Genomic DNA, 16,195 nt, shown 5'->3' with positions numbered 1-16,195 from the left:
AGCCTTGGTGATAGAGCAAGACCCTGCCTCAACAACAGCAACAGCAACAACAACAAAAACCCTCAAACTGGAAATACCTCAATTTGCTAAATGGCATCTATTAAAAAACCTATAGCTACTGCGATTAATAGTAAATATTGAATACTTTCCCTGTAAGAGAGGAAACAAGAAAAGGGTGCCGACTCTCCCATCTCTATGATTACACTGGCAGTCCTAGCCATTGCAATAAGGCAATAAAAAGAAACAAAAGGCGGGGTGCGGTGGCTCACGCCTGTAATCCCAGCACTTTGGGAGGCTGAGGTGGGCAGATCACCTGAGGTCAGGAGTTCCAGACCAGCCTGACCAACATAGAGAAACCATGGCCTCTACTAAAAAAAAAAAAAAAAAAAAAAAATACAAAATTAGCCAGGTATGGTGGTGCATGCTATAATCCCAGCTACTCGGGAGCCTGAGGCAGGAGAATCCTTTAAACCCAGGAGGCAGAGGTTGCTGTGAGCCGAGATTGCACCACTGCATTCCAGCCTGGGCAACAAGAGCGAAACTCTGTTTCAAAAAAAACAAAAGAAACAAAAGGCATAAAGATCAGAAAGGAAGTAGTAAAACTCTTGCTATTTACAGATGATTTTTCCATACAAAATCAAATCCTAAGAGATCTACAAAGCAACTACTAGAACTAATAAGTGAATTTAGCTAGAATACATGCTAATATGCAAAAATCAATTGTTATTTAGATATCAGCAACAAAAAGTTGAAATTTTTTAAAATTCCATTTACATTAGTATAAAAAATATAAAATTCTTGAGAATAAATTTAACAAAAATGGCAAGACCTCTACACTGAAAACTAAAAAACATTGCTGAGAGAAATTAAAGATCTCATGAAAATGAGATATATACCATGTTCATGAATTGGAAGATTCAATATTTTCATGCTGTCAGTTACCCCCAAATTGATTTGTTCTTTCAATACAAGTCCAGCAGACTTTTTTGATAAGAATGACAAGCTTATTCCAAAATTTATATGAAAATGTAAAGAATCTAGAGATCCAAACCAATCTTGAAAAAGATAACTAAATTTGGAGGACTCATGCTACCTGACTTTAACACTTAACTACTTACTATGAAGGTACTATAATCAAGACAGTGTGGTGCAAACTTAAGAATTAATATATAGATCAATGGAACAGAATAGAGAGCCCAGAAATAGATCCACTCTTCCATGGTTTCTAAGCATAATAGGCACCACAGTGATCCAATAAGAAAAGAAAATATCTTTTTTAACTGTGCTGAAAAACTGAATATCCACATAGATAAAAATGAACTCCTACTGCTGCCTCATACCATACATAAAAATTAATTTGAGATGGGTTTTATAAATGCCAAATATACATATGAAAACCATAAAGCCTTTATAAGAAAACATTAGAGAATATCTGCATGACTTGGAAGTAAACAAAGGTTTCTTAGACAAATAACAAGAAGCAATAATTGTAATGTTTTGTTTTAATGCATTAGAATTCACCTAAATTAAACACTTCTCAGCAAAAGATACCACTAAGAAAAGAAATAGGCATGCCCCAGACTGGGTGAAAATATTCTCAAAACATACTTAACAAAGGACTAGTATTCAGTATATATAAAGTCTTACAACTCAGCAATAAAAAGACAACAACCCAATTAAAATATTCAAAAGATTTCACCAGACACTTCTCAAAAGAATATACGCAATGGGTCAATGAGCAGTTGAAAAAATGTCATAGAGAAATGCAAGTTAAAACTATAATGAAATACCCATTATACATCCACCAGAATGACCAAAATTAAAAAGACCAACAATGCCAAAGTTGGGCAAGAATATGAAACAACCAGAATACATTGATGATTGGTAATATAAAGTGGCATAACCACTTTAAGAGAAGTTCCAGTAGTTTCTGATAAAATTAAACATATACCTATCCTGTAACCCAACAATATCATCCCTAGGTATTTTACCCAAGAGAAATAAAAACATTTGTTTTAAAAAGGGCTTTTATAAGAATGTTCACAATAGATCTATTTTTTTATACCCCCCAACTGAAAAAACCTAGAAGTCCTTCAATAAGAAAATAAAAAAGCAAATTATGGGATACAATTCAGCCTTGAAAAAGAAACAAACTCCTGATAAAAAAGCAGCAACATGGATAAATCTCAAAAACATCATGCTGAGTAACAGAAGTTGGACACAAAAGAGTGCATACAGTAGGATTCCATTGACATGAAGTCTAGAATGGGCAAAATCAACCCATGTGGAAAAATATCACAACAGTGTTTGCCTCTATGGGGGTAGAGATTAGCTGGAAACGTGCACGAGAGAACTTTCTGGGAATAATGGTAATGTTCTCTATCTTTACAGGGGTTGGGGTTACACAGTCATATGCATTTGACAAAACTCAAGGAATAAACACTTAAGATTTGTGCACTTCCTTGTATGTAAATTTTACAAAAGAAACAACCATCGTCAATGTACAATATGGTGAGTATAGTTAACAACAATGTATCGTATACTTGAAATTTGCTGAGAGAGTAGATTTCAAATGTTTTCACCAAAAAATAAAAAGATAACTATGTGAGGTGATATGTTAATTAGCTTGATTGTGGTAATCATTTCACAATGTACACATCTATCAAAAGATCAAATTTATATCTTAAATATATATAATTTTTATTTCTCAATTATACCTCAATAAAGCTGGAGGAAAAAAGAAACAACTGTATACAAAAATTGAACTGAGTTAATGCTAACTTTGCTGAAGTATGTAGGGGAAAATATATTCTAATATCTGAAATTTACTCTGAAATACATCCAAAAAAAATGAATTGATGGATAGATAGATGGTTGGATGCATGATAAAGAAAATAAAATATTTGTTTTAAAATCTAGGTGATAGGTATATGAGAGTTCACTGTATAATTCTTTCAACTTTGCAGTATGTTTAAAATCTTTCATAAAAAATGTTAAGAAAATAAGTTTTTTAAAAAGCCATTCATCGAATAGAACATAAGAAAGAAAAGCAAACATCCCTAAAATAAATTATAGAAATGCAATGTCAACAATAATATCATCTTATGTTTGTAGGACCTGCTACAATTATGCTATCATATACACTCTATCATTTGGGTCCACAGAAAATACCCCTGAGACACAAGAAGGCATATATTAGTATCTCTCTTTCACAGATGAGGAAGCTAAGGCAGAGAGATCAATGTGGCCAAAGTCACACACAGCATCCGTTCCTGCCCTCTTCTGGTTCTTTCTCCCCACTGCAGTCAAAGTAGCCTTTCTACATGCTATACACACGCACGCACACACACACCTTGCTGCTTACAAATCCTTCACTGTCTTCCCACTGCTGCTAGAAGGAAGTCCAAAATATTTAATGTGGTTTATAAGTCATACACAATCTGGTAAGTCAAACTCAGCAAGTGCTTGCATCTCTGTGCTGTGGTTATGTTGGCTTTTTCATAGTTCCTCCTACACACTGTTTTTACCATGCTCTTTCCATAACTATGTGCATAATTAGCTTAAACTCAGTTTTTCAGATCTTAGTTTAAACATCACTTCTTAAGGGAAGCCCTCCCCTCATTCTCCCCTCCTCTACCACTACCAAGACCAGACTGGGACCATCCGTTACAGCCACTCACACCATCAGCTCTCATCCAGGCTTGCGCATATCAGCAAATGCCACACCCGCCCACCCAGTTGTTTAAACCAAAACCTAGGAGTCATTCTTGCCTCCTCTCTTTCTCTCACACCCAACATCCAATCTATCAGCAAATTCTGTTGGCTCTACTTCAAAATATTTCCTAAATATATCCTTAATGTGGCTGCCTCTCACCACTTTAGACCAAACCACTAACCTCTCACCTGCACCGCTAACATGGTCTCCAAACTGGTTCCCTGCTTCCATTTTTACCCCTTCCCCATAACCTATTTTCAACAGAGAAGCCAGAGGGGTCCTCAAAATTTTTTTTCCTTAAAAATATTTATTTTATTGTGTAAGAACACTTAACATGAGAACTATCCTCTTAACAAATGTTCGTGTACAATACATTACTGTTGACTGTAGATGCAACACCGTACAGCAGATCTTCAGAGCTCATTCATCTGGCTTGACTAAAACTTCATGCCCCTTGATCAGTAACTAGGCAGTGATCCTTCAAAGCAGGTAATATGGTTTGCCTGTGTCTCCACCCAAATCGCATTTTGAATTGTAGCTCCCATAATTCCCACATGTTGTGGGAGGGGCCCAGTGGGAGATAACTGAATCATAGGGGTGGTTTTCCCCATACTGTCCTTGTGGTAGTGAATAAGTCTCACGAGATCTGATGGTTTTATAAATGGGAGTTCCCCTGCACAAGCGCTCTCTTTGCTGGCTGCCATGTAAGACGTCCCTTTGTTCTTCCTTCGTCTTCCACCATGATTGTGAGGCCTCCCCAGCCATGTGGAACTGTGAGTCAATTAAACCACTTTCTTTTATAAATTACCCAGTCTCAGGCATGTCATTATCAGCAGTGTGAAAGTGGACTAATGCAGCAGGTTAAAGCACATTGCTCCTCACTCCAATGACTCCCTGCTGCATCCTTAAAATGACCTGCAGGGCTCTACTTGGCCTGGCTCACACTGCCTCTTCCCTCTCATCTCCTCCCACTCTTTTTCATACTCAACCTGCTCCAGCCACATTAGTCTGTTTTCCAAATATATGAGGCATTTTCCTGACTTAGAGACTTTGTATTTGCTGCTCCCTCTGCCTGGAATGTTATTTCTATAAATTACTGCATGGATCACTCTCTCACTTTATTCATGTTTTGTTCAAATATTACCTCCTCAAAAATGCTGTCCTTGACCATTATATCTAAAACACTAGCTCCGGGCACTCTCTATCTCCCAGACTTGCTAGATTCATTTTCTTGCATTTAGCACTAAATGATATCAAATTACATAGTCAGTTTTCCTGTTGGTTAATTTGCTTATTTTCTCCCTCCTCAAGTAGAATGTAAGTTCCGTGAGAGCCAGGATTTGATGTTTTGTTATAGTTACTATAACCTCAATAACTAGTAGTCACTCCATAAATACTTGTTGAATGAATTACTGTTATATAAGTCTCTCTGTACTTTTTCTTCATAGCACTTAGCACAGTTTACAATTATAAATTTGTGCAAATATTTTATTCACATTGGCTTCATGGATAGACTATAAGCCCCATGACAGCAGGAATCATGTCAGTTTTGCCCCCAGTGAAGGCCTGAGTGTCTAGCACAGGGTGGGCTTAAAAGTATTTGTTGGCTAAAATGAGTGAATGAATGAATGAATGAAGGCATGAACAGAAAATGAATAACTAGTGCTCTCTAGAGCTGCAATTGGAGCCTAACAATATTCCCTCCGTGGTGCACAAGCTGGTATTTTTTTTATTTTTTATTTTTTATTGAGACAGGGTCTTGCTATGTTGCCCAGGATGGTCTTGAACTCCCGGGCTCGAGTGATCCTCCCACCCTGGCCTCCCAAAGTGCTGAGATTACAGACGCGAGCCACTGCACCCAGCCCCACACTGGTGTTTTAGAGACAGGATGAACATGCACAGAGGAGAAAAGAAAGTGAGATCTGGGCTCCCGTTAGGACCTTACCTTTCTGCTTGATTAGAAAAGGTAGTACTGGATGCCAATCTAGGAAATAAAGTAAAGAGAGTCACACAAATATCTTAGGTTTCCATGATGAAATGCATTAATATTGTGGGAGGACCTGTTGTGTTTCCAGTTTAGATGGGGAGACATCTATAATGTTGACAATTCCCTTGACAGGACAGAGGGCCCACTCAGTGGTCAGTCTCTAGAGTTAAACTTGACCTAGTCCTTGAGACCTGCTATGTCAACTTAGACATTTTCACGGAAACACTTGCAGTTAAAGTTGGTTTTCTACAAAATGGTGCCTGCAGCCAGGCCAGACAGTTATCACAACAACATTTGACCCAGCTCCTCTCCATATTAACTCAACTCAAAATTCATTTCTTTGTATATAACCTCTGAAACCTAACTATAAACAAACCACAAGCGGTAAAAGCCTCCATAAGATAGTAAAATAGATAACAGGAATATTTATCAGCTGTTGGGTTGAAATGAGGAAAAAGGAAATGTTACATTGAGAAGAGAAATGTATTGGTTAAGTAAACGATATGGAGCATGTAATTTCCAGAAAAGTATAATTATACGGTTCTGTATGTGTGGAAATATTCTATATGTTATCATATAGAAAGAGAATGGACTATACTGATGGGTTTAGAATAACACGTCTGGATCAGTAAGATACTGACGAAACAGATAAGAAGGATGTTGCAAATTTATTTACTTGATTAGGACTACAGGTGTAAGAGTGAGCTGAGCCAAGACCCCACTTAGAGAGGAATAGGGGGTCCAGCAACCACTAACACCAGACACCATTCCCAGTTGTGTTGTTTACAGACCTTCTCATGCTAATGTCACTACAACAAATAGATAAACATTGACAAGTAAACTAAACAGTAACAGTAATTAATGGTGCAGCAAACGAGATTTTAAAGGCTGTACCTACAGAAAGGGATCGTGTAAGAGGGATCCAAGCAGACAGCAAAGTATGAGATCATATGGAAAAGCTTGAGTGATCCACAAAAGAGTTATGCTGAGCTTACAAACTCTTGGAATTGCTGGGAATGGTCCCCGTGGTCATAATTAGCACAAATAAACAATGTGTTTGTAAAACCACATGATCTCATCTGTTCTTCGTGATGAAGTGAGGCATGCCAGGAAGCCCTGAATTTGCTGACAGTTGAATCTGTTTTCTTGGTAGCTTTGGTGATTAGGCTTAGGTTGCTAAGAATTGTGGCAGCTTGCACTAAATGTACTCCCTTTCTCTTGCTAGTCTACCCAAAGGAGGTAGAGATTTAAATATATGTGTATGTAAATATGTAAAAATGTATCTGCTACTGGTTTTCCCTTGCTTTTCTTCAAAGCTCATGTGTTTCAATCCTAACAGTTGGCAATGTTTGAACATATATTGTTCTCACTTATGTTAAAACAAACAAACAAAAGAAACAAAACTGAAACAAACCCCTCTATATAGCTATGACAACTTAGATCATCTGTTTCAAAGAGATGATAACAGACCAGAACAATAACTCTATACATTCTGAAACTAAGAAGTATTGATTGATAGTAGAAATTGTGACCTGGTATTAATAAAAACTCTCAACTCCCCAAGTATTGCTGATAGCTGACAACATTTATTCTGCAATTACTATGACTAGGTCAAACTCAAGGGCTTAAATGAAGTAATTCATCTTCTCTTATCTCTCCATATCCCCATATCCATCCCTTACTTGGCACATGGGCTATTTTGAAGTCTTGAGATGCAATGGTCACACTTACCTTTATACAATCTGTCTATATGACTCCTAAGGACACTACCAAAAAAACTGGAGGGAGGGAGGATAAGAAAGCCATACACTTTTGGGGTTGAGGAGTTTATAATGCTTTCCTATTTGTCTTCAACTTGAAGTCAACATTTTTTCATTTTTAAAAAAGGATTAAATTTTAGCAATATTAAGAGTCATTCTCTTTCCTTTCCTCAAATGCCAAGAGTTTGCAGAATCCAGTTCTTGTGCTACCTCCTCCTTATAAACTTTAAGAAATCTTTCCTATACTAATCTTCTCTAGCACTTAGCTCTCTCTCATTCCACTCATTACAGCATTTAATCACGCCCTATCTTATTTGGCTAGTCAATGAGTCCACAGTAACTGTCACAGCAACTAAGCCCAAAGTACCTGAGGCCAAGAGCTCTGTCTAACGCCTGCAGCCTAAAGCACCTGGCACTGTTCACACAGATTGGAAATGTTAATACATTTATGTGGCATTTAATTCAACCCTCTCCTATAAGTTGTGCATGCTAAGACTACAGTTTGTTATTGAATTTGAGCTTTCTTCCTATCCATGAAATATATCTTTATATTCTAATGTCCTATCTACTAAATAGAATTTTCTTAGCATGAACACCCTCAAAGCAGCTAAGCGTAATCTCTCAGTCAGGTTGAAAGCCCTATTCCCCAAATGTGTGCATCCTTCTTTTATCTGAGTCAGAAATGTGAACCTGCTATAATTACTATGTGTCTCCTCACACAACAATGCCCCAAGTTTCATAGTTAAATGAGGTGTCCTTGAGATTACAAATGCCTAGAAAATCCATCTCAAAACAGGTAAAGAGAAATAATAATAACAGGTAATACTTATGAAGTGCTTACTATCAACTGCTGACAGTTGTGTGCATGGTTACAACCATCAGCTCATTTAGTGACAGGGATAACAAACAGTGGGTTTCCTTAGTGCAGTTGCCCCTAGCTTTGCTCTGACATTGTGACTCATGACCCTACGCAGCTGGAGAATTCAGTCGAAAGACGAGTCTATTTGGTTTTTAAAACTAGTCTGAGTTGATGTCACAAATACCAGTATCTACAAGGTGGCTGAATGTTTCACTTTTGAACTGGTAGTTTTTAGTTCAAGATAGAGACTGAATAAAGGACCTTCCTACCAAACAAAACAGAAGCTGACATTCACCTTCCCACAGACTGCATGATATCCAGCAGCAGCGGGGCTGCCAGGTCTGGGCTTAAGTGAATGAATGTGGAGAGGACCACGATGGCTAGCCCAAGTGTCTCTTCATCGTATTCTTCAAGAATGGCCCCACAGTCATGGCATCTGCAAAGAAAAGAGAGACATGCTTTCCATGAAAGAAAGAACCATGGTCTCAAGATATAAAATACTACACACATGGCTGTTTTTAGTAGGTCTTGGAAAAGTCTCCAAAAGGAGATCAGGAGCCCCACTCTGGTAATCAGTAGAGGATTCCAGTGCTGCCATCACCACAGATACAGAAACAGCACACATGGCAGAGACCACGAAGGTGCCTCTGATGACTGAAAATGTTCTTTCAGTTCCCCAGCATCTGGCCTGTATGTGAGTGACTGCTCTCACTTAGAATGAGTACCAACTGGGCCATCAGTTTGAAGCCTGTGGATGAAGGATTTGATGCATTTGACATTATTGCTGAGGAAAGTCAGTAACTAGATTTGTTTTTAATTTGTTGAAGTTAAAAATGAAAAATGCTTAGGCACGGATGGAGGCTTTCAGAAAATGTTCTATTTGTGGGTAAGAGATAGGGTAGTCAAGTCTACAGAACCATCTGGAAAGCCTGAGGAGACAATGGAGTCTCTTCTCCACCACTCACTCAGATGAGTTTTATGAACTCACCAGGCCTGCCGAGTGTCGTATGTAAAAGCACAAACAATGGCACCCGCTCTTAGGTAACTTCCAACCTACCACTCTTTGTAGTGTCCTAATGTAGGGTCCATTTCATTCAACTCAACCAAAGCCAGCTGATAAAGTGAGCGGTTTTATAAAGGGAAGCGAAAGTCTAATGGGAATAGCAGGGAATCAAGAACTACAACTGCTGTTGTGACCCTTCCTTCTGAAAACTTCCTAAATATAGGCCAAAGAAACAGCATAAAAATTTCTTACAAATTGACATTTTAAAATACAGGATTCACATTTCTAAGTAAAAAAAGAAAAGAAATGGAGTGCACAGAAAGGCAAATAGGAAAGATTAAGACTTGGGGAGGGGGGTAATCCCAAAGGAAGAGCTGGAGAGAGCCCTCCGTGGGCAACTCAATGACCTGTGTGGACCTTCCAAGGCAGCTGCATGAGACAGGCACCACCGCTTCTTCAGTCGTGGCTGTCAGGTCATTACAATGAGTAATGGATGGTCAGCTACAGGGATACTCACAACAGCCCCTTCCACCTTACCTTCCTCACTTTTTTTTTTTTTTTTTTTTTTTTTTTGAGATGGAGTCTTGCTCTGTCACCCAGGCTGGAGTGCAGTGGCACAATCTCGGCTCACTGCAAGCTCCGCCTCCCAGGTTCATGACATTCTCCTGCCTCAGCCTCCCGAGTAGCTGGGACTACACGTGCCTGCCACCAGGCCCAGCTAATTTTTTTGTATTTTTAGTAGAGACAGGGTTTCACCATGTTAGCCAGGATGGTCTCAATCTCCTGACCTCATGATCCGCCCATCTCAGCCTCCCAAAGTGCTAGGATTACAGGCATGAGCCACCACGCCTGGCCCCTTCCTCACCTTTTATCAGAAGCATACTGTATTAGTCTGTTCTCATGCTGCTAATAAAGACATACCCAAGACTAGGTAATTCATAAAGGAAAGAAGTTTAATTGACTCTCAGTTCCACATGGCTGGGGTGGCCTCACAATCATGGTGGAAGGCAAGGGGGAGCAAAGTCACATCTTACATGGCAGGAGGCAAGAGAGTTTGTGCAGGGGAACTCCCATTCATAAAATCATCAGATCTCGTGAGACTTATTCACTGCCATGAGAACAGTATGGGGGAAACTGCCCCCATGATTCAATTATCTCCACCTGGCCCCACCTTTGACATGTGGGGATTATTACAATTCAAGGTGAGATTTGGGTGGGAACATAGCCAAACCATATCATCTACCTAATTTATCAATCAGGTCACTTTTACCAAGAAGGCTTCCTGGTCCAAGGGGATTTCTCTAAACTTGAAATCTTACAAGTGCTTTGTTTTGTTTTGTTTTGCTTTTGAGACAGTCACTCTATCACCCAGGCAGGAGTGTAGTGGCGCCATCACAGCTCACCACAGCCTCAACCTCCCAGGCTCAAGTGATCCTCCCACCTCAGCCTCCCTAGCAGCTGGGACTACAGGCACACACCATCATACCTGGCTAATTTTAGTATTTTTAGTAGAAACAGGGTTTTGCCATGTTGCACAGGCTAGTCTCAAACTCCTCGGCTCAAGCAATCCACCCGCTTTGGTTATTCTTTATCATACTCACTGAACAAGCATCTGTGTGCCAGGCAATATACTGGAAGAACAAATTATGACTTAAAAGCAAAGCATGCTTTTTCTGAAACTTTCTCACCACTGTGGTAACCAAACTCAAATTCTGTAAACATGGTGAAGAAAATAACTGTGCGAGCTTACTTGTCCGTCATCACCGTCGGCTGCTCGTCAGTGAATTCTTCGGGTGCAGGCACAAACATACTGACTATGCTTGGTGCTGATAGCAGGCTGGATTTGGTGGCACCTGGGTAAGCAGCAAAGGGACAACCAGTGAATATAGATGAGCTTCAAGGGGCCAAGAAAGGCCTGGTTCTCCTCTTAGAAACCCTCCAAAGATCACATTCCCAGGAATACAACTTGGACATCCCAATTGTACTGCAGAAAGCCCTCAATCATGAAATGAAGTCAAGAAAGATTGTGATTTGTTTCTGCTTGGTTGAAGTGAAGAGCTAGACTTCTCTCTCTTTGCTTCTTGACTTTGAAAGAAATCAGAAAGAGCTCAGGTGTGCCAGCAGGGTCCAAAGACAAAGATGAAAGACAAAGGGGAAAATCTATTCAAGGGTACCCTTAAAAGAGCTACAATTCTTATTTGTAGGCATAAATGGAAACTTCCCATATGATACTGCATTTCTAAAATCACAAACGCATATCAACATTACAGTTTTGCTAATATGGGAAGGTGGTAAGATCCCAGAACTCCATGCACTTAAGCAATGGAGATCTTTGAGCTAAGAAATATCAGTGTGTTTGTTTATTTGTTTGTGACAAGGTCTTGCTCTGTCACCCTGGTTGGAGTGCAGTGGCGTGAGCACAGCTCACTGCAGCCTCAACCTCCCAGGCTGAAGCAATCCTCCCACCTCAGCCACTCAAGTGGCTGGGGCTACAGGCACACGCCACAATACCTGGCTAATTTTTAAGTATTTTTGTAAAGACAAGGTCTCACCTTGTTACCTGGGCTTGTCTCAAGATCCTAGGCTCAAGGGATCCTCCCACCTCAGCCTCCCAAAATGCTAGGATTACTGCTGTGAGCCACTGTGCCTGGCCTTGCATTTTTCAAACTGAAGTATTTATGAATGTAATATCAAGTTTTTTTGAAGGAACCATCCAGTGACTCATTCCACGTCAGCCAATCGATACCACGGTGTTTAAAACTTTGGGGTTTGATGTCTTCAAAGAAATCTGAGGCAAGAATCTTAGCAACATGGTCCAGGGATGAGTAAATCAGTCTGGAAAGTCAGGAAGCTGTTCTCCATTAAGAAAGCCACTAGTGCAAGACAGAGTCTCATGAAAATGAAGCACCCCAAGAAGAATCTCAAAGGGATCATCCAGAATAATGCCATGTTCTACAAAGTAATAACTAAAACGCTAAGTTCCTCAAACAGGAAAGAAGGCAGAAAAATCCAAGAGTCATTCAATAATCTTTCTCATCAAGGAATTAGTATCTTGGTGCTGGGAGAAAACAAACAAGCAAACAAAAACCCGGTATGACCTTTCCTCAAATAGGAGAAAGATTTCCTCAAATAGGAGAATGATTCAGACAATGAGTTTCTAAAGGAATCAAAATATTCATAAAGCTAGCCAAGTGGGCAATGTGTTTCAATCTGAATTTTAGGAAGAAAAAATAGTGTTGAGCCTTTGAAAAGTCAAGATGCTTCCATTCTACAGACTCCTTTGCCTGATCAAAGGTTACACGAGTATAAGAAGAACATTTGCAAATCCAAACTGCAAAGGAAAGTATCTGAAAATATCTTTATGTCACTTCCTAAGCTCCCAAACGGGAATCCAAATTTTACTACTATGTTTATCAGCTGTATCCAAGATAACATCCTTCCCTAAGTATACGTAAGTGTATCATTCCCAAAGATCTTCAATTGTTTCATAAAGAGGTTACTTTGAGTGGAAGCAACAGAATTACAAGCATAAATGTACACTGATTAATAACAGAAAAGGCAAGAAATAGTCCAAGATAAATGAAGACACAATTGATTACTAAATAGCACGGTAAACCGCATGAAGTTGCTTCAAGAAACCAACACACAGAAAATTTAAATTCAATACTCCACATTTCTTGAACATTGACAGACCACATCGACCAGATGTCAGAATGCTTGTGCTAAAAGTGGAAAAATTCAGCCCATACAATATATGATGATACATACATAGACTTACTAGAAACATAAGAAATTGATTTTTTAATTAAAAAACCTCTGAGTCAAGCCTTTCAGAAGATTATTGCCAATTACTATTATATAGTAATCACAATTAAAGTCAAGAAAAGGGAGGCACTCGAAGTCATTCTGGCAGTTTCAAACTAATTATTGCCTAATACAAATGCCAAGAAAGAGGTGTTTTTGACAATAGCATTGTGAAGTTGTTTTTCCATATGACAGCACGGAATGTATGATGCAATATTTATGGCCGTCATCTATAAAAGCAGACAGGTTCAGTTATTGGACACTGATCCCCATAGGGCAACACTGGCTGAATCAATGGATCCCTAAATATTGCTACTGAAGTAGGAACAAAAAGTAATGTACTAGGAGGAGGTGGGAAATGCAAAAAGGAAGCCACAGACCTCAGCCACCGTTGTTATACTTCAGTCACAATAAGTCTGCAATGTTAAAGGCAGTCCCTATCACCCCCAAGTTGCTGCCGACATTTCTGATGCCTCCACTACTGGCTCCCCTTCTGAATAGCTGAAGTGCACGCTACACTGAGCTAGCAGCAGAAACAGAGGGCTCTCAGAAATTTGAATGAAGAGGGGCCCACCTCCAGAGCCCAACTTTGAAGCTGAAGATTTTGACAAAAGTCCCTTTGCGAGTCTTGGAGACAGGAAAAATTATGAAGGTGTTTGTCTCAAAGGCATGCATGGATCAGTCCCCCAGCTGTACTGATGGGCTCTTGAGTTTACCATGAAAGAGACTGACTTTCCATCTTAGTGTTCTCATCACTTCATTCCACTTTTGCTGCTACTGAGTCACCAGATCATGAACAAGCACCAAAGATTTGTTCAACCACCCTTACTTCTACTCATCAAAGCTTTTCCTAGCCCCATAGATGAGAAGAATCTTACCTCATCCAGTACAGGGACTAAAACTGTTATTCATTGCCAAAGAAATGTGAGCAAAAGCTGGAGATCAATAGCACCTCATTCCTTAGGAAAATTAGAAGAGTGACATGGTCTAGAAAAATAGGTCTACTTGATTTAAAAGACTAGTTGTGAGATGGGATTATAATTCTTTCTGGGTATTCTGCTTTTCTACCAATGATAGGTTAATCTGCCTTCTCAATTAAAAAAGAACAAAGGTAACAATTAACTACTTTGGTAATTAAAATTCATGGGATTAATTTTGAAAATGAATATTCTGACCTTAGCACAGATTGGCCTTCAGCTTGCTTCTGTGAGCAGCATCAAGTCAAGTGAATCTTTTCAATGTATACTTCAGAGAGCCTATGACCTCAATATTCTAGAAAAAATACAGATTAGCTGGACCATGCTCAGAAGAGTAGATATGGCATGATATGGAAAACTGATATGTCTGAGGAGGAATGCTGAAGGACCTAGGAATGTCTGGTCCAGAAAGGACTGAGGGAATAAGCAATGTCCAAAAATTATAGAAGAGGCCAGGCATGGTGGCTCATGCCTATAATCCCAGCACTTTGGGAGGTCGAGGCAGGTGGATCACCTGAGGTCAGGAGTTTGTGACTAGCCTGGCCAACATGGTGAGACCTCATCTCTACTAAAAGTACAAAAATTATCTGGGTGCGGTGGTGCATGCCTGTAATCCCAGCTACTCCTCGGGAGGCTGGGGCAGGAGAATGGCTTGAATATATATATATATATATATATATATATATATATATATATATATATATATATATATGAGAGAGAAGACTAGACTTGTTTTGTGTGCAAGGGTTAGAAAGTCACTATAAGGAAGAACTGTTGGCCATGTTCAAAGATGAGATGTCACGCACTCTCAGCCACTGGGGGTGTTTGGGCAAAGGTCATCCCCACTCCATGGAGCTGCTAAGAAAAAGCCTGCACCTGCTGGGTGACCAAATGATGGACATGTCCAGTCTCCTTCAGCTTTTACAGCCAGAGACTCTGTGACTCAACTAACCTCTCATCCTCAATGGCTGTCCCTCCAGGTCAGGGTTTAGGCACGTTGGCACGTTACACTGGCGTTTCCCAGGCTGTATCTGTTCTGTGGATAAATAGAGGGTTTCAATCTTTGATGTGGTCATCTTAGCACCATTTAGAACACAAAGAATTTAACCAATCATCTCTGGGGGCCAATTTTTTGGTCACTGTTACTATGTATTATTAACATTTACAGAACACATCCTAGATTTTAGGGTAGGGTTATTTGGGGCTTCACTACAAACCTGCCATTCAGTTCTATGAAATGCAACTAAAAGCAGGACAGCATCTAAAACTATCTCAAAAAGTCCAGACAAGCACCCCACCCTGCCCCCACAAAAAAGTTCAAATCTCATATCTCCAGATAGGAAACGAAAGGCTAATATCACAGCCATGACAGAAATGTTTTATGCAAATCAGTAAGTACATAAGTGATCATTTGGGGCAATGGCCAGAAAGGTCATACTGGAAACATGTGGAACTGGTAGAAGGAAATGACAGGTGTTGGACTGAGGGATGGGGAACAGGAATAAGGGGGAGGGGGCAAAAATGGAGGCATGGTGCTTCAAAAATGTTTGTTCACATGAAAGATGAGGCAAAGCAGTAAGTCATGGCGCCATGCATGGGTGGAGAAGAGGCAGGTCTCATATGCATGGGTGGAGAAGAGGCAGCTCTCAGGGTGGAGCTGGTGTGTGCTGATGTGAACTGATCAGATCCACGTTTTAGGCTGCCTTTCTCAGGTGCCTACATGGCCACATCTGTTCTGGTGGAGACCAGCAAATTACTGAATCTACACGTGTAGTTTAAAGTGACATGCCACCTAACATTGTACTACACAGTCACAGACTCTCCCCTAGGCTCGGATGTGAGGAGGACTTTTTCTGGCGCTAATCAAAACAAGAATATTGAGATGACGCTTGTAGGACTTGGTGACTCGAGAACCACGAGAACCAATTTGGAGGATGGAAAACAGGCCCAGGAAAACTCGGGAAAGAAATTCAGACAGCATATAAATGGGAAATATTAAATGACAAGCCAGAGTGACATGAACAAGATTGAAATTTGGTTGAAAAGTGAAAAATACCGTTAAATGGGTTATTTGGCATCATGTAGATTTT

The 16,195-nt window shown here is 39.8% G+C and overlaps 1 protein-coding gene across 20 annotated transcripts in view; it reads right to left on the bottom strand.

The window, feature by feature from the left end:
* The window catches only part of UNC79 (unc-79 homolog, NALCN channel complex subunit), a 374,208-nt gene that overhangs the window by 55,392 nt on the left and 302,621 nt on the right, over nucleotides 1-16,195 (bottom strand). For all 20 annotated transcript variants that reach the window (XM_063793093.1, XM_054666247.2, XM_054666242.2 and 17 more), the window contains 4 exons: nucleotides 15,058-15,141; nucleotides 11,075-11,177; nucleotides 8,617-8,757; nucleotides 5,661-5,699 (listed from right to left, as the gene is read on the bottom strand). In XM_063793093.1, coding sequence (XP_063649163.1) covers nucleotides 5,661-5,699; nucleotides 8,617-8,757; nucleotides 11,075-11,177; nucleotides 15,058-15,141 — 367 coding nt within the window. The remainder of the gene's footprint in view (nucleotides 1-5,660; nucleotides 5,700-8,616; nucleotides 8,758-11,074; nucleotides 11,178-15,057; nucleotides 15,142-16,195) is intronic.

The sequence above is a fragment of the Pan troglodytes genome, chromosome 15, assembly GCF_028858775.2.
Source record: "Pan troglodytes isolate AG18354 chromosome 15, NHGRI_mPanTro3-v2.0_pri, whole genome shotgun sequence".
NCBI lineage: Eukaryota > Metazoa > Chordata > Mammalia > Primates > Hominidae > Pan > Pan troglodytes.
The sequence above is the reverse complement of the archived record's forward strand: the minus strand, read 5'-3'. Positions and strand labels throughout refer to the sequence as shown.